General features: G+C 35.3%; 1 protein-coding gene across 1 annotated transcript in view; it reads right to left on the minus strand.

The window, feature by feature from the left end:
* LOC121738902 overlaps window positions 1-18441 on the minus strand; it is a 34342-nt gene extending 15901 nt beyond the window's left edge. Inside the window, exon 1 of the mRNA XM_042131175.1 lies at window positions 18204-18441. Within this exon, the coding sequence (XP_041987109.1) occupies window positions 18204-18441 (238 nt within the window). The remainder of the gene's footprint in view (window positions 1-18203) is intronic.
* Between the last annotated feature and the right edge of the window lie 249 nt (window positions 18442-18690).

Consider the following 18690-nt stretch of genomic DNA (forward strand, 5'->3'; position numbering starts at 1 on the left):
TGAGAGTGAAAACAAAGGCCATTGATTTATGCATTGTGCAGAATAGAGAGATCGTTCCCACTTGCCAGTGCGGCATGCCAGCAGCGTGCCAGCGTGCCAGCGTGCCAGCGTGACAGCGTGACAGTTTCGCTTTCCTCTGACCCCCAGGCACACTGGCACAGATGCGTTTGTCTTAAGAGGATACACCAGGGGTAAGAGAAATGAAAAAAAAAGCACGTGTAATATCTATAGCTGTCTCCCTTACCTCAAGCCAATACCGCAGAACGCGATAGAGACAACTGCAGAAAATCCAGAAAATCAACGATTCGTTGTCCCCTGATTCCTTCTCCAAAACTTAACCGATTTAAGTACTTTTTTCATTAAAGATTAAAAAAAGGCTTGAGCTGTGTTCGTATGTTTTGCTTTTTTTGTATAATCTAGCCAAATCTGTTTTCTGGACGTTTGAACACAGCGGAAAATCTGGCCATTTTTTTGGGTTTTAGAACGTTCATATCTTATTTAATAATTAAATAATGAAAAAAAAGAAAACATAGGAACATCGTATTAGTGGCCGTAGATATTCAGGAAAAAAAATATAACTCTACTAGCATTATCCAGGAAGGAAACAGGGGACAAAGTTTGTATGGAAAAAAGGGCGGTGTGGACTGCTCTTAACTATAAGGGGAATATTAAATAAGCTTCATGAATAACCGGGAAAGCATTTGTCGTGAACTTACGAATAGCTCGGTGTCACGTTAGTAGGTATGATAAATGATAGCACTTTATAATGATAATACATATTGTCAATACTCAATACAATGACCACAAGTCGAATGAAATATTATATTACAGTAATAAATTATATAAATAATTTTATAAATGCGTAGATTATGTCTATCTGTTTCCTCTACACGGTTAAACAGGAATTGGAATAAAATTTAGTACGCGAATACTCTATTTTTTGGAAAAGAACATTATCTCTCAGATTCATTAGTAAAAAGCTAAGTACGAAGAATAAAAACTATGGAATCGTAACTCCCATACTATTACCGTTTTAAATTTGGTTCCTTTTGATCTGTTATGTAACGTCAGCCTAGTACCGCTCAAGGTCACCTATATTGCAAATGTATTGAAATGTGTACCTAAGGTACACTTTTTTGACAAGTATTGTGGAGCATGTTTTTTGACGGAGTTACTTTTCCTTAGTTTTTATTATGTAATGTAGGTAAAAAGTTTTTAAAATTTTTATTTTCTAAACTCTGATGAAAAAATATAATAACACCGAAATGTTGCGAAACGATGCGACACGACGACGCGCATAAGCGATACAAAAATCAAAATTGAAATGCCGAGCAGAGTCACGCTATTAGACATGCCCATTTGTGTTGTTTTTACGCACTGTCAAGTCCCGGATCGTTTCGTCTCGTTTTGGTGTAAAGTACCTGTAATTGAGGTATCCCACCAAAAACATTTTCATGTAAATATTATGTTGCCAAGATGAGAACATAATATTAATATTATAGTTCGTCGTGTCAAAAAGTAGTGAGATCTCATGTAGAGCCAAGTTTCTAACCTTACATTCTCAGCCCTAAATCTAAAAACCTTAATTTTACTCTAAAGCGCGGCAAAATACTTGATAATAATATAATGTGTTAGCCGCACGAGGAGAATCTAAAAGCTCTACACATTAGTCAAAATCGGTGGCCTGGCCATTTATTATTTATAGTTACGGTATATTAAGTTCGAAGCCCTGACGAATAACAAAATGGCCAAGCCACCGATTTTGACTAATGTGTAGAGTTTTTGGATTCTTCTCGTGCGGCTGACACATTATATTATTATTATCAAATATTTTGCCGCGCTTTAGAGTTAAATTAAGGTTTTTTAGATTTAGGGCTGAGAATGTAAGGTTAGAAACTTGGCTCTACATGAGATCTCACTACTTTTTGACACGACGAACTATAATATTAATATTATGTTCTCATCTTGGCAACATTTTTACATGAAAATGTTTTTGGTGGGATTTCATTTCTTTTTGTAAGCTGGTTTACGTTGTTTTTTCTTTTAGTTCATTTTTAGGGTTCCGTACCCATAGGATAAAAACGGGACCCTATTACTGAGGCTTCGATGTCTGTCTGTCTGTCTCCAGGCTGTATCTCAAGAACCTCTATAGCTAGACTTTTGAAATTTTCACAGATTGTGTATTTCTGGTGCCGCTATAACAACAAATACTAAAAACAAAATAAAGTAAATATTTAAAGGGGACTCCCAAAATTATATACGTACTGTAATATTTGATAATAAAATTGAAATTAAGGGGGGCTCCCATACAAAAACACAATTTTTTCCCTACTTTCGCTCTATAACAGTACGGAACCCATCGTGCGCGAGTCCGACTCGCACTTGGCCAATTTTTTCTTTTTTTTTGGTGTATTTTTTTAGGTTTCCGTACCAAGAGGGTAGAAACGGAACCCTATTACTAGACTTCATTGTCTGTCCGCTATCCATCTGTCTGTCTGTCTATCTATCTTTTGGATGTATATCTCATGCATCTAGCGGCGCCCGTCGTGACTTATCGACTATCATATAAATTATAAACTTTCACCTTATTTTTAATTTTCCATACCCAAGGGGTAAAAACGGGACCCTATTACTGAGCCTTCGATAGTACTTAGTTATATGTCTACTTTAATATTTAATAATAATATTAAAATAAAATAAAAAATTAAGGGGGCTCCCATACAAAAAACACAAATTTTTGCCTAATTTTGCTCTATCATGGTACGGATATAGGTAAAGTTGGGTTTGATAACTTTTTTGTTGTTTCGATACTAATATTAAGTTACATACCAAATTTCAGCTTTCTAAGACTTCAGGAAGTACCCTAACAGTTTTGATGATCGGTGAGTCAGTGACCAAATTGTGGGTTTTTGGACACCTATAAAATCTAAAGTATAATAGCTACGATATTCAAACTTTACGCATTTAATAACTATACCCATGTCATTATATCTTAAAAATTTCAACTATCTGGCATTATTCAAACCAAAGTTACGAGGGTTCAAAAATACGACGAAACGTTTCGAGAAAAGGTAGGTAGTGCCCTTGCGCGCTTCGCTTGGCTCATCTTGGCGGGGGCACTCCCGTGCCCCCAGATTATAATAGCCTGTTTACATTATTTCAATCGAGTGGTCCAGTCCGGCTCTGCCGTAGTAGCCAAAGTCCCTTTCGTTAAAAACGATGACGAAATTCGTTATCAAAATTAAAAATGTATGGGATTTGACAAATTGAGCAATGATTGGCAAGCGAAATGTCATTTAGCGATGACTTATGTCAAACCGACAACAAAATACATTTTGATAACGAATTTCGTCTTGACATACAAAGTAGCGTTCCAGTGAGGCCTTGGTTTTTTAGGTTCATTCGAAGTAGTAAAGCAGTATGTTCTACCGTTTGTCGAATTAGGATTGGACATTGCTGCTCACCAGTATTCCTAGCTAAGATTAGGGTTAAGGACAGCTCTCTGTGTGAATGTGGCCTTGACGAGGGTACCTTAGATCATATTTTTTTCTGTTGCTCTAGAAATAATCCCTCTCTTTATGACCTTCTTCCTAGCGACATCCCCCGCCCTATAAACTTCAAATCAATCCTTTGTTATGTAAATACTCCACTTATTGAAATTTTATGTACATATATCCGTTCTAACAACATAAAACTGTGATGTTTTTCTAACCCTTATATGTTTGTGTTTGTTTTAGATTATTCAACAGATAATCTACTAAATTAGATTCCGTTTAGGTATGGTATACCTTGTTGTTTCACCAGACCTACAATAATAGAGCAAAGTCAACACAGCCACTCTGACATTGGCAACTCACTGAGGCCGCCATAAATAAAGAAGAAGAAGAAGAACGAATTTCGTCATCGTTTTTAACAAAAGATACTTTGTCTAGGGCCAGCATTGCTACTGGATAATACCGGCCATAAAAAAACCGGCCATAATATCTCTATGGAGACTCGTGACTCGTTAAGTTGTTCATGTTCGGCAGTAATTCGCCAATTGTATTAGATAAGATTAATTACACATAATAATATACCTAAGCTGTTTGAAGGGTAAGAAATGACTATGCCTCTTCATAGGAACTTTACTTTTTATTTAACCTTTTTCTTATCTCAATCATAAGCTCAGAATTAGTTTCTGGATCTGTTGAACTTTCAGCACTAATTTCACGTCTTGTATCAGTCATTTTGTATTTACAGACACACTTTTAGATAACCTTTCGCACTATTTTTCAAGTATAACTGCAATTTTAAACACATTAAAAATATAAAAAACTGCTAGATCGCTTACAAAAACGACCCCAAAAAAAACAATGAATTGACATTTAAAACGTCAAGTCTTCAACCAATCAGAGAAGATGTTTTTGTGGGCGCTTAAACCGACCAATCAGTGATTTTTTCGATAATAACTAACGATTCGTTTCGCAATCTTACTAAGACGACTCGCGTTTTCGCGAAAATACGACCTTTTGTCAGTAAGGTTGAAAAATGTAATCACCATTGTCTAATTATTATCCGTGTTTTCGCGAAGTCCCTAGAATTTTCGCGATAATCCGATTTATCAAATCATCACACATATAAAATTTGGTATAAATCAGAAAAGCCGTTTCGGAGGAGTACGGTGACTAACATTGTGACACGAAAATTTTATATATAACACCCCGGTGAACTGCGTGTCACTTTAAAGCCTTCCCTGGACTTCTACGAATATTTTAAGACTAAAATTAGGCCAATCCGTTCAGCCGTTTTCGAGTTTTAGCGTTACTAACACAATTAAAAATCCATTTTTATTTTTTACTAGCTGTCCCGGTGAACTTTGTGTCACTTTAAAACCTTCCCTGGACTTCTACGAATATTTTAAGACTAAAATTAGCCCAATCCGTTCAGTCGTCTTCGAGTTTTAGCGTTACTATCACAATTGAAAATCCATTTTTATATATAAGATATACAATGTGTCCCGACACCGGTGTCCGATCCTTTAATGTCATGATCTATGGCATATTTTATCGACAAATTGACCCTCAAATTTTTTCTCTCTCTCACGGTTGTAAAATGGCAGCCATTTTATCTCTGGCTTCATACTAATGTGACCTATACTTCATAGGACAATCGTTATAACTTCTAAACTAGATGACTTAGAGCATTGAAATAAAGAATTTATTAAAGATAAAAACCTCCTCTATCTTATTAAATTAAAAAATAACCAGTTTAATGTGTTAGATTTTTCACAAAAAGCCATTAATTAAAAAATACACAATTTTTTTTCTTAAACTTTGGTTTTTCTATGTTTAATTCCACGAAATTTATAACATACTAGCTGTTGCCCGCAACTTCGTCCGCGTGAATGTATGTTATTAAAATCGAGATTTACAAAATTGAACACCCATCTACGACTATTTTATTTGGATCTACATTACACACGAAATTTTTAATGCACCACGAAAATAAAATATAAATATAAAAATTGTAACTGTACTAAGTATAGCTAAATTAATATTGGAATTTGTTGTGTTAGACTGTTGCCAATAATAATTATGACAAAAACGCTTGAAGGCACGGATTAATTTCCTGCTGTCCACGATCACCGTAGTATGCGACATCAGATTTACACTGTAGGTTGTCTAGCATTGTAGTTCTTTCGTCTTGGCAGAAAAAACTCTCCCAGAGAACATGATTCAAACATACTGCCTTCGGTCGTACATATTCTACCATTTCTACATATGTGCTCGACCGATGCTAGTAACTTAGATCCGTAAAGTTTGACTTTAAAATTTCCATGGCTGGTAACGAATTGAGATACGCAGTGGTCAATATCCATCCAGGGTTTGGATAAGCGTTTACGAATATTAGGAAAAGTTTTAAAGATCAACCTTTGCTAGAATTGGTAATCACTTTGGTTGTCGTTGTAAATTCCGAGGAGTTTCTTCAATTCCATTACTTATCAAGTCACCGTTTTTAGGGTTCTGTACCCAAAGGGTAAAAACGGGACCCTATTACTATAAGACTTCGTTGTCTGTCCTTCTGTCTATCTCCAGGCTGTATCTTAAGAACCGTTATAGCTAGAGTTCTGAAATTTTTACATATTGTGTATATCTGTTGCCGCTATAATAACAAATACTGAAAACAAAATAAAATCAATATTTAAGGGTTAAGTTAAATCAAATGTATTCCCATACAACAAACATGATTTTTTTGGCCTTTTTTGCTCGATACCAATAATTACAACAGGCAGGCAGTTGAAATTTTCACAGAATCCTTAAATATATGTGTTATTTGATAATTAATAATAAAATTGGAATATAATTAAAATTTAAGGGGGGCTCCCATACAAAAACACAACTTTTGGCCTATTTTTTCTCTATAACGGTACGGAACCCTTCGTGCGTGAGTCCGACTCGCACTTGGCCGATTTTATTGTAAACATGGTATCAAATTCGGGCAATCTATACAACAAAAAAAGAATTTTGAAAATCTGACCACAAACATCAAAGTAAACATTAACTCCTCCTTTTTTTAAAGTCGGTTAAAAAAAAGTATCTAAGATGTTGACCAGGGATGTAATGGTATCATCTTGCCAAATTTCATTGAAATCAGTCCAGCGGATTCAGAGATTAGCCTGTACAAACAGACAAACAGACAAACAGACAGAGAAACAAAAATTTCAAAAACAGTTAAAATGTATTCTTCTACTCTTCTAATATGACTGACTGACTCATTTTTTCAAGTTTATTTTCAATGTACAAAAATTTTACCTCTACGATTTTATTATAAGTATATAGATAGATTGCCTGTGTAAGCGTAGTCCTCAAGTTTAGGTCCATAATTGTTGTCAAGGTGTGTCGGGGGACCGCTAATGTAGATGTTTGATTTCACATAACATTATAGTTAGTAAAGGGTCAGTTTTTAGCGAACCAAATCGAGGCAATCAGTGACATGGCGATACAAAATGCAAAAGACAATTTTGGCGGTCCCCCGACACACCGTGACAACAATTATGGACTAAAATATCACTTTACACTTAGGAATTATTTAATCTTAAAGTCAGTAAAATATATTATTTCATTACCTTTTAAAGTCGTTTGACGGGGGTTTTTTTAAATTTCTTAATTTAATTTTATTATGACAAATAATGGCTAATTTTCGAAGCAGTTTTCATATATACAGCATTAATCCTTATCCAATTAAATAACTTAAATACATTGTTGATTTAATGTAGACCTATACAGCATATTATAATGATTTAAATGAATATTTTCGAAGATATTACAGATTAAAAAATTGCGGGAAGTAACTTTTGCGGCGGTACCCAATGATATCTTCTTCTTATCTATACATACCTATAAATAAAATTGGAGTGTCTGTTTGTAATATTAAAATAACCGTTTTTTACTACATGCATATGAACATTTAGACGGTACTTACACCAAAATAACAATTTTTAGAATTTTTGTCTGTCTGTATGTCTGTCTGTTTGTTCCGGCTAATCTCCGAAATGGCTGGACCGATTTTGACGGGACTTTTATTGGCAGATAGCTGATGTAATAAGGAGTAACTTAGGCTATTTTTTAACCGACTTCCAAAAAGGAGGAGGACATATTTTTACTTCTTTATTGTTTTACCTATGTATTTTACATTTTGTTGACGCGGACGAAGTCGCGGGTGTAAAAATTAGTATCATATAAAATTTCAGATGTCTAGCTATAGCGGTTCTTGAGTTACAGCCTGGCGACACACAGACAGACGGACAGACCGACTCTTAAATTTGAATACACACACAGAACAGTTGTAACTTGTAGTCAAAGTTAAGATTTTATGGACAACGATCCCAAGATTTGAGTGATTTATCTTAAAACGCCGCTGGGTCTTATTGTGTATCGACTATCGAGAAGGTGTAATTTGCCAGATCTGAAGTGACAGAAAGCCCACATAGATAAGGGCTCAGTGCCGAAGGCTATGAAATCTAACTCCTATACTTAAGAGCTGTTGTGTTAGTCTGTCATAGTCTAGATAATCTTTTAAAAATCTATCTATATCTAGATAAATATATATTCTAGGTCAGTGGCTCCGAACCTGTTTAGAGCTGTTACCCCCATAAAATCAGTTTCTCTAACAGGCGTAAGAGAAACTGGTTTAAAAAATTAAAAACAATTTTATAAATTTTTATAGTACATTTGCAAGGTTTTTAATATAATTAGGTTCAGACTTCAGTTACACTTAAAGCGTATCATATCATGCTCCACGTTCAGGCCATTTCTTGCCTTTTTTTAATGTTACCAGAGTTGAGAGGTCAGAGGCCGCTCTCGCATTTACAAGTGGTAGCTAATACTAATCTATACTAATATTATAAATGCGAAAGTATCTCTGTCTGTCTGTCTGTCTCGCTTTCACGCCAAAACTACTAAACCGATTGTAATGAAATTTCGACACATATAGTCTAAAGCCTGAGAAAGGACATAGGCTACTTTTTAACTGGAAAAAGGGGTTGTAAGGGGGTGAAAATGCGTAAATTTGTTCAAATTAAGTTAGTTCCAAAAATTCAAAACAGATGGCGCTAAGAGTCATTTACATCGCGCTATCGCTTGCTTTTAAAAGTTTCTATAAGAATATGTGGTACCATTCCTAATTATTTATTATATATTTCGATTCTTTAGATTGTTTTATACCATTTTCAATTAGTCACTACTCAGTACTTTATCTATGCATTAGTGTCCGACCGAAACTGGTTTTTCAGCCGAAACCAAAACCGAAACCGAACTTGCGGCCTTACTCTCAGTTTCGGCCGAAACCGAAACTTGGTAAAACATTTAAAATTACGATTATTTACTGAAATTTATTGATTTTTTGACATAAATTACAACTTATTAAAGTAAAGAAAAAGTACCGCATTGAATTTTTTACTTTTTTGCGTCATTTATTAAAATAAAATTATTATCTACTTAATCTTAGACTCTAATATGTTCCCCAGATTTTTTTTGTACAAAGTATATTCCGTTTTTATAGAATTCCAAGTAGGAGCAATTTCACCAGAGAAATTAAATGCGCTTAGCGCACACTAAATCGGTTCTAAACATATAAACACGTTTGTAACACTCAATTGCATTTGACCAACATAACCTAAACTCGTTCATAGCAAATCCGATTTTTATCTTCTGAACGCCCATTATTCGAGTTTTAACATCATAAAACACACATAAGTCCTGTCAATGTAGTGTCATGACAGATCGAAAAACATAGACGAAAAACTTGTTAAGATGACAGTTTTCACAGATGCGTTTGGGGAACTTATTTATCGTTTTTGCTATTTTGTTACTAAAACAACGCGACAAGGCTCCAAGATGATAAAAACATATAAAAATCATCGTGTGACGTAAAGTAAACGTAGATTTATTAATCGCGATTAAAAGAAGAACGTGAAATCTATTTGAAATAAAACGAGATTTACGTCGCCATATAAACGCGTTCATTGTTCAATGAGAGCTCAGTTTAAAAATCGAAGTAAAACTTCATTAAAACAAGAGCATAAATTATTTCAAGTCATTTTATTTAGGTGCAATTTCACCTAAGAAATAGGACGCGTTTAGTGTACCTACACTAAATCGGTTCTAAACGTTTTTAAACGCGTTTATAGCACCAAATTGCAATTCACCAACAACGTTCACAGCAAATCCGAGTTTTATCTTCGGTTTCGTGAGAAGTATTCTAAGCATAATATGCTACCAACAAGTAAGATTTTGCATCGAGATATACCTGGTATAACGTGGTTCGGAAGGTGCTGAGAGAACTCCTGATTCTTTATAGATACAAGTTTGGGAGTTTCGGCGTTGTTTTAAGAACGGAAAGCATATGCTACTATGCAAATTACATTCATCATCATCATCATCATCATCACTACCATATTATACCATTTCGTAGTCTTTTAGATCGAGACTCGAGTTTGTCAAGCGATAATTAAATAAAATCTATACCTACCCAATATTATAAACCTGAAGAGTATGTTTGCTTGAACGCGTCAATCTCAGGAACTACAGGTCCGATTTAAAAACTTATCTCAGTGTTAGATAGATGATTTATCGAGTAAGACTATAGGCTATATTATATTATCACGCTAAGACTAATACGGCGAAGAAACTCAGGAAAATGTGGGAAAAACGGGGGAAATATTTTTTATGGGAAAATGTACGGTTTCTGTAAAATTCCTAATTTACGCGGGCGAAGCCGCGCGGGACATCTAGTTAAATTATAAGTTTCAAATTTTAACGCTTTTCTATTATTGATATTCTATTGTCAAAAAATTTACTTTGATATTTTTAGACAATATAATTCCTGCGACAGTCTCAGATTAATAAAGTCAAATGATGACAGACTGGAATATTTTTATGATATTTTTTCAATTTGACAACTGACCAACTATAAATAAAAGAGCATTCGAGTGTATAGGCTTGTCAAAATGCTTGTCAATCAAAATCTCTTAGTGTGTGTGTTGTAGTGTGTGTAATGTTTTATTCATAATAAGCTCGATGCACTCGTTCAGCATATTTAAAACTATAACTGTGCCAAATTCAATCACCTACGTTTCCGTATTTTTCGTCAAAAGGAATCCAAAGTTTTTTTTGCTCGCGTATTAATATAATAATTATGTATATTGTATATAATATTGATAGCCGCGTCGTACGGGTTCACAATCATATTTTTAGAAGTTTCAAATTTAAATAAAAACGGTCGTGCAAAATGAAAGCCCCTAACAACTCTAACATTATAAATAATCATGGCGAGTGAGAGGTTCATTTTAAAATAAATACACTTTATATAATACTTAATTTATATTTTACACTTAACAATCGGCGCATAATTGGAGACCCCTGTTACGAGGCAGATGAACTCGCGAGTTAGTTGTAAACAAGCCATTACTCAACATGGCTGCAGTCTGAACTCTGCAGTGAGTCAACTACGCAGGTTATCCATTAAACCTATTTGTTGTCTACTTGTTATTGTAATAAAATTATCTCATCAAAAACATCCTGTAAAAAACCAAGTCTCGCAACTCAGTTTTTATACCGTAAAAATTTATGAGATCCATGCAATACCAAGTCGGTTAATTTATTCAGTCCCTACCTTTTTTTTTTTTTTGAGGAGGGGAAATATGTTACGTATCCCCCGCCCCCCCCCCCGGGCAAGGGGCGGGGGTATGTGGGACTCCCTACACAAGGTTTACCCACTAAAACCCCCCCATGCCCTCCTTCCAGCCGTGAGATGCGGGTACTTTTCTACGACTTCCGCGTCCTCACGGCCGGGACCTCGCATGATTAGATTGCTTAGTATAACACTATACAGTATCACACGGCACTACGGGCCTGCATCTATCGCATGGAGCGCAATAGACTAAACAATCTAATAATATAATAATTATGTATAAATTGTAAGATACATTGTGTTTTCATGCGATGTCCAAGTCGATCTATTTATTTAAAACGTAAAAGATTTTTCATATTGATATGATAATAACTTACGTAATAACTTATTGAGACAGAAGGTCCCCTAGGTAGGGACTGAATAAATTAACCGACATGGTATTGCATGGATCTCATAAATTTTTACGGTATAAAAACTGAGACTTGGTTTTTTACAGGATGTTTTTGATGGGATAATTTTATTACAATAACAAATACATCCTACTAGTCCTTATTTATATGGAAACATGTGGTAGCTTCAATTTAGTGTAAAGTATTCTGAGCATATTATTATGTTACCAACAAGTTAGATTTTGCACCGAGGTATACGATGGTTCGGAAGGTGCTGAGAGAACTTCTGACTCTTAATAGATACAAGTTTGGGAGTTTCGGCGTCATTTTAAGAAGTTTAAGAACTACTACTATGCTTATTACATTCATCATCATCATTACTACCATAAACAGTTATACATACTCTCAATAAAACTCGAGAATGGCTAAACCGATTTCGCTAATTTTACTCTCGAAATAATTATTAATCGTGGAAGCTCAGCTAGTGGCAAGCGATAATCGTAAACGCCAACAAAATGTATGCGATTTTTTTTATTTGACTTAAGCCATCGCTTCGCTAGCGAATAGGTACTAATGTCAAATTCCATACATTTTGGGGTGTTGGCGTTGGCGTTTACGATAATCGCTTGCCGCTTGGCTAGGCCCTCTGGGAAGGTTATTAATATTATCAGGAGGGAAGTGATACGAAGTTCACCGGTCATCTAATCGTTGATAAAATCATTGACCTTATAGTAGGTTTTGGTACGCAAACGTTCTTTGAATACTTTTAGGGTTCCGCACCCAAAGGGTTAAAACGGGACCCTATTACTAAGACTTCGTTGTCTGTTCGTCTGTCTGTCCGTCTGTCTGTCTGTCTCCAGGCTGTAACTCAAGAACCGCTATAGCTAGACTTCGGAAATTTTCACAGATTATGTATTTCTGGTGCCGCTATAACAACAAATACTAAAAACAAAAAAAAATATATTTAAGGGGGGCTCCCATACAACAAACGTTATTTTTTTGGTCTTTTTGGCACGTAATCCATAATGGCAACATATAGACAATTTTCACAAAATCCTCAATTTTATGTGTTATTTAATATTAAATAATAAAATTCAAACCGATGGTAGACCTCATGTAGACACGACGTTCTAAAAGAGTTTACTTTGTTAACCTATTTGGAAATAAATATTTTTGATTTTGATTTTTGAAAAAAAATAAAACAAATAATTAAGGGAGGCTCCCATACAAAAACACATTTTTTTCCTTATTTTCGCTCTATAACGGTACGGAAACGAAGGGTTCCGTACCGTTATAGAGCGAAAATAAGACAAGTCCGACTCGCACTTGGCCGATTATTTAAAATTTATGAATGTATAAATTTATTGTAAATTGACCTTTAAAAGATTTACTGACTTTACTAAGCCTGATCACCGGCAATCAATATGCATAGCTTACGCTGTGAAAAGTATTATATTATAACAAATTAACAAGATATAAAATGCTGTTCTCAGAATGGTGTATCAATCTATCAACCGTAGATAAAAAAAAAATATAGTCTTCTTTTGAGTGAGATCGTCAATAGGCATTAAAAACTGATGACTTAAAAACATAAAGATGTTATTGATTCAAATGTTTGCTTTCCTCATTACTTATTGAGTATTTAAGTATTTGATCATAGTTATAACTTGAGATCGCCCAATGGTCGAAATTCAATCTTAAATTTATTTACTTAATTATAAGTTTCAATGCTATATTTTGGCTATATTAATATTCTATTGTCAAAATATTGACTTTCTTCTTCTTCTTTTGGCTCCCCGTTTAAAGTATTGACTATTTCAGATTTAATAAAAAAAACAACAATCCATTTTTAATTTGACAACAGACTACAACCCTAAATAAAACAGTACATAGGTAATTCGTGTGTATCTAAGGCTTGTCATTCAAAATATAGTAGCGTGCACATTGTAGTGTGCGTAATGTTTTTTATTTATTTAAATAAGGTATGATAAAAGCATAATTTTAAAACAATATTGGCTCGATGCACTCCTTCTCCATATAAACTATAACTGTGCGAAATTTCATGCACCTACGTTACCGCATTTTTGGTCAAAAGGGGTCCAAAGGTTTTTGATCACGTATTAAAATAAAGATATATTGATACTGGCTGACCTAGAAAACGTTGGTTGGCGATATACATTATTTTGGGTAAAAATATCAGTTAACCGATTCTCTGTCCTGCGACCGACACACACACAATTTTTTTTAAATAGGTCCAGCCGTTTTGGAGGGGCTTGGCAACAATACGCCGCAACACCGTTGCGCCTAATTTCGTTTATCGCATGGGAACCGTACTTTTCACTGCGAAAAAATATGCTTTGTATTATACAATAAATTAAGTTACCAAATCAGATTTTAACAAATTCTTGAAACAAAACAAACTACAATCAAGCAGACCTAAGAAATCTAGTCAGAGATTTAATTAAAAAACAAAAAATAAATTATAAGCAAAAAACTTTTTGAAAAAAAAGCTTTTATTTCAATAGTCTAAAAAGAAGAAAATAAACCCCTTAAAATTCTAACTATTAAGTTATAACCTGAATATATTATACAATTTGCATTATAATAAAAGCTAATAAATTATTTATTAAGTAAAGTAAATTATTTAAATTATTAAGCTTAGGTATAATTTATTTATATATATATTGACATTAATATTTATACGATACTAACGTCACTCAATTGTTTTGCCTTCCCGGAACCTCTCCACTAACACAAACTTTATCGTATGGTATTAAAGTTCAAATTGATTTTTAAGTATTATCACAAATCTTTTCTACGGGAGTATAGAAAAGTTTTGTTTTTAGACTTTTTCAGGAAATTTAATTTTTTTTAGAACTTTTCTCTCCGTAAGAACCATCCTCGTACTTCAAGGAATATTTAAAAAAAATAATTAGCTAAATCGGTCCAACCGTTCTCGAGTTTTGCGCTTAGCAACACATTCAGCGACTCATTTTTATATTATAGATTATGTACTAGATACTTCATATGTGATAATGAAAAGAGGATACAGGATGTGACCCAAGGGCTAGCTCTTTTATATTAATCTGTACAATCCGCAGTCGTGTATTCGTATTCCAGCGGCATCGCGCAGCTTTCTCCTTGTTGATTATGATCGGGTATCAGACGACAATAACTAAGCAGGAGGCACCCGGCCGCCGTTACCATGACAACCACATAATTTCACCCATTAATAAAGCCGACACCATCGCTACAAACATTACTCTCTTCAGATGCGGAATGTTTCTTTATAATATAATATATCTATATATTAATACGCAAGCGAAAAACTTTGTTTCTCTTTTGACGAAAGATGCGGAAACGTAGGTGGATGAAATTTTGCACAGTTATAGTTTATATGGTGAAGGAGTGCATCGAGCTAATATTATTTTGGAATTATGCTTTTATCATACATTTTTTTAACAAATAAAACATTACACACACAACAATTTTTTAGTGACAAACGTATTCATACGAATTATACTCTTTTATTTATGGTTGAAGTCTGATGACAACAAGTTGACAATGCTTACACGGCTCTGAGATCGGCGGAGTCCAGACGAGAGTTGAAAAAAAATATGATAAAGTCAATTTTTTTTTAATTAAGCGTAGTAGTCCTAATGTCCGTTGAAACTAAGGTCCAATTTCGACCATTGGGCGATCTCTAGTTTTATCTAATTCTTTTAATGGGGGAAAGTTATTGCTGGCCAATCTGGATTAAATATTTTTTTTATGTAGAGGTAATAAAACGAACATGATATTTTTACCGCTTTTATGAAACTCCTCGTGCATCGAGCACTCGACTCGTAAAATTATAAGAAATACGTTATTCATCACAAGTATTTCAATTAAAACAAAATTGCCCCTTACGTCTTTCGATTTAAATGAATACCTTAGGAGATCTCGCAGATTTAAAATAACATCACAATACACAGCAAAATAATATTCTTAATAGCGTTCATAAAACCATACATTGATGCCGACGATGTCGCGGGCAACAGCTAGTATATGCGAAAGTTTGTCTGTCTGTCTATATGAATAAGAATATGAATAGGTACTTTACGCCTAAGCCGCTAAACTGATTTTGTTGAAATTTGGTATGGAGATAATTTGAGTCCCGGGATAGGACATAGGATACTTTTTATCCCGGCAAAATACACGGTTCTCGCGCGATAAACGAGTTTTGGCGCATCAGAGTTACGGGCGTCATCTAGCATAATCATAACTAGCTATTTGACCGAGCTTTGATCGGTATTCGATAAAGCATGAATAAAATAACATTTTCTAAAAATGATTCCTAGCTAGATCGATTTATCGCCCCCGAAACCACCTATATACTAAATTTCATGAAAATCGTTGGAGCCGATACCAAGATTCTAATTATATATATAAAAGAATTGCTCGTTTAAAGATATAAGATAAGATACAATAACAACTGATCTAGTGCGCTACCGTGCGGTCGGCGGCGACCACGCGCCGCGTCGTCGGTGTGTAGTGCCTCTAATATCACATTTCTTTGACCTGACCCCGTCTAGTGTTTGTATTTGTGACTGAGCACGACGTGGGGGTAATGTTACAGCGCTTTGAATTACTGTGCTTTTAGTAGCATCACTTTTATGTGCTATCATCTTGGATCATTTTTGGCCCTTCGTCAATTTTATAAACCTTTGAATTTGATGAAGATTCATCTGTTTCAGACAGTTTTATGTTAATTAACTGCAAGTTCTTGAAGTATTGCTACAAGTAGGCATTTCTTTTTAATATAAATTCTATGATTTACAAGATTATATTATAAACTCTATCTATGTATCTTTTTTTCTAAATCGACAAATGCAACAAGTTAATTATTTATTTTAATTCGCAATTTTTATCAATATTACGTATTAAAATATGTAATATTAATAAAATTGCACGAAAGAGACGTCATACGTATATTTTTTTAATTAATTTTATTCTTATTATGGATAGATAAGGCGCTAACCAATAACCATAACCGTTAATATGTTAAACATGACCGCATCGCTTGAAGTCTGACACAAAAACCTGGCCGCCCGCGCCGCGCCCGCGCACCGGAAATTTCTCCTGCACGCCGGATGCCGGATACGGGCAAGTCACACACTTCCGCCCACCAAAAATAAGGACAACACTCGAGATTCGGAACATTTACTTTCTATAATTCAGGTAGTAATAATTTATTCAAGCCTCGATAAGTGTGACAATTTATTGAAATAGCTCGGGAACGCGTTGAACTCTTTTATATGTGCGTATAGTTTGTGTGCGTAAACTTTTTCTTTGGGACTGTATATTGTCAAACCAAACTTGTTTTATTTATTCAATGCTTAGTTGTAAATAAGACTACAGCAAAACATAATGTATATATTAGGGTTGTTATTCCTGGGACTTTTCGCGAACCATATCGCGAGAAGCATTTAACTAGCTTATGAATTTAATGGCTGACACACTAAAACAAAGTACGTAAAGATGCAATAGGTTCAATGACTTAGTGTAGCATCACACATCACACATCTGTATCAGGTGCATCATGTAGTATTAATTGCCGGTAACGACTGCGCCTGCGCCTGCGCCGACTGACTGGTTCGATATGTGGACCGTAGAAATCTATACGACAGCGGAACCCGCTGGGCCGCATTCATCTACCACTGATCGATTGAGAATATCATTTAAGTTAATACGATTTGGAAAGTTAATTGTGGATAAATTGGTTTCTTGAATCGTTAGGAAAGGAGTGGAGTGAAAACTTGAGAAATAAGTCACAATTATTACAATTACTCGTGACTTATTTTTCAAGTTTCTACCCTTTGATCAAAAATACAGGCCTGTTGTACCTGCGCGAGTTAACCCGCTCTCTGTGACCTACAGGACTGCCTAGACGAGATCGCTGTTGATCAATTTGTACATTGAATGATTGTATCTACTACCGACGGATAATAATTATAATAATATATCCATTGCTTACAATTAGACTCAGAGCACATTATTATTAATGGACCTTATAAACCTTTTTAAGACGATTTTCCGCAGTAAAATGGAATTTACGTTATTTCTATAAGAAAATGTAAAAGTTGCATTTGTATTATGTTTACATCCTGTCTTTATAATAATCGGACCATAAAGATTAACTCATTAGCAGTTTTCCCAAAGATGATGACTCGCAGCACGCGAGGCGCAACACGCGGAATATATTATTTACTATCTTTTTATATCTCTAATTTTATCTGCAGATCGTGAGTCATGATATTGTGATCAAAGTAAAAGTGACCATGAACAAAAATTAAAAATCTGCCTCTATTATTCTACAAACATCTATTATACTAATTTTTTGAATGAGAAAGCTTATTGGCTTTTTGTTTGTCTGTCTATTTCTTTGTGTTAACACTGATGTACCGACTGGGATGACATTTAAGTTCGAGTTCCGGTAAAGGTCACAGCATATTTTTACGGGCTATTTCTGACATACTCCTGTGGTATACTGCACAAATGAAGTTTCTTAGGATGTTGATGATATTATAATTTCTTCCCTAGTTTTCCGAAAATATATTTTAAAGCAATCCTTAATCTCGATTTCTCCTCACGAAACTAAGTTACCTCGCCACGCCCGGCGCTGGGAGTCCACCGCGGCCGTCCAGGAGTCGAGCAGGCCGCCGGCGCGGTCCCGGGCGCAGGCCCAGGGCTGCTCCTCGCCCAGGCACTGCACTATGGACAGCAGGCTCGGCGCGATCGTCTTGCCCACGTTCATCACGTACTCGTACGAGGTCTCCCAGACGGTGGCACTTCGCACGCCGCCGGCGCACAGCACGAGGAGGAGGAGGAGTTTGGGCGCCATATTGGAGAAAGCATGTACACGCGCGCGCGCCCACGGACCGACTGAGCCACGCTCGGGAAAGGAGCCTTATACATACCACTTTCTTCCGAGCTCCGACACATCGTGTATGCTTAACGACCGTGACCCTCTTAGCCTGACACCTGTGTTTCGGCGATGACGGATCATGACCATAGTAATTATACCTCGAGTACTACCCATACAAGTTTAAGCTCAATTTCCGCAAGTTTTCCGGCCGCGCCGCGCCGTCCA

Source organism: Aricia agestis, chromosome 2 (assembly GCF_905147365.1).
Source record: "Aricia agestis chromosome 2, ilAriAges1.1, whole genome shotgun sequence".
NCBI lineage: Eukaryota > Metazoa > Arthropoda > Insecta > Lepidoptera > Lycaenidae > Aricia > Aricia agestis.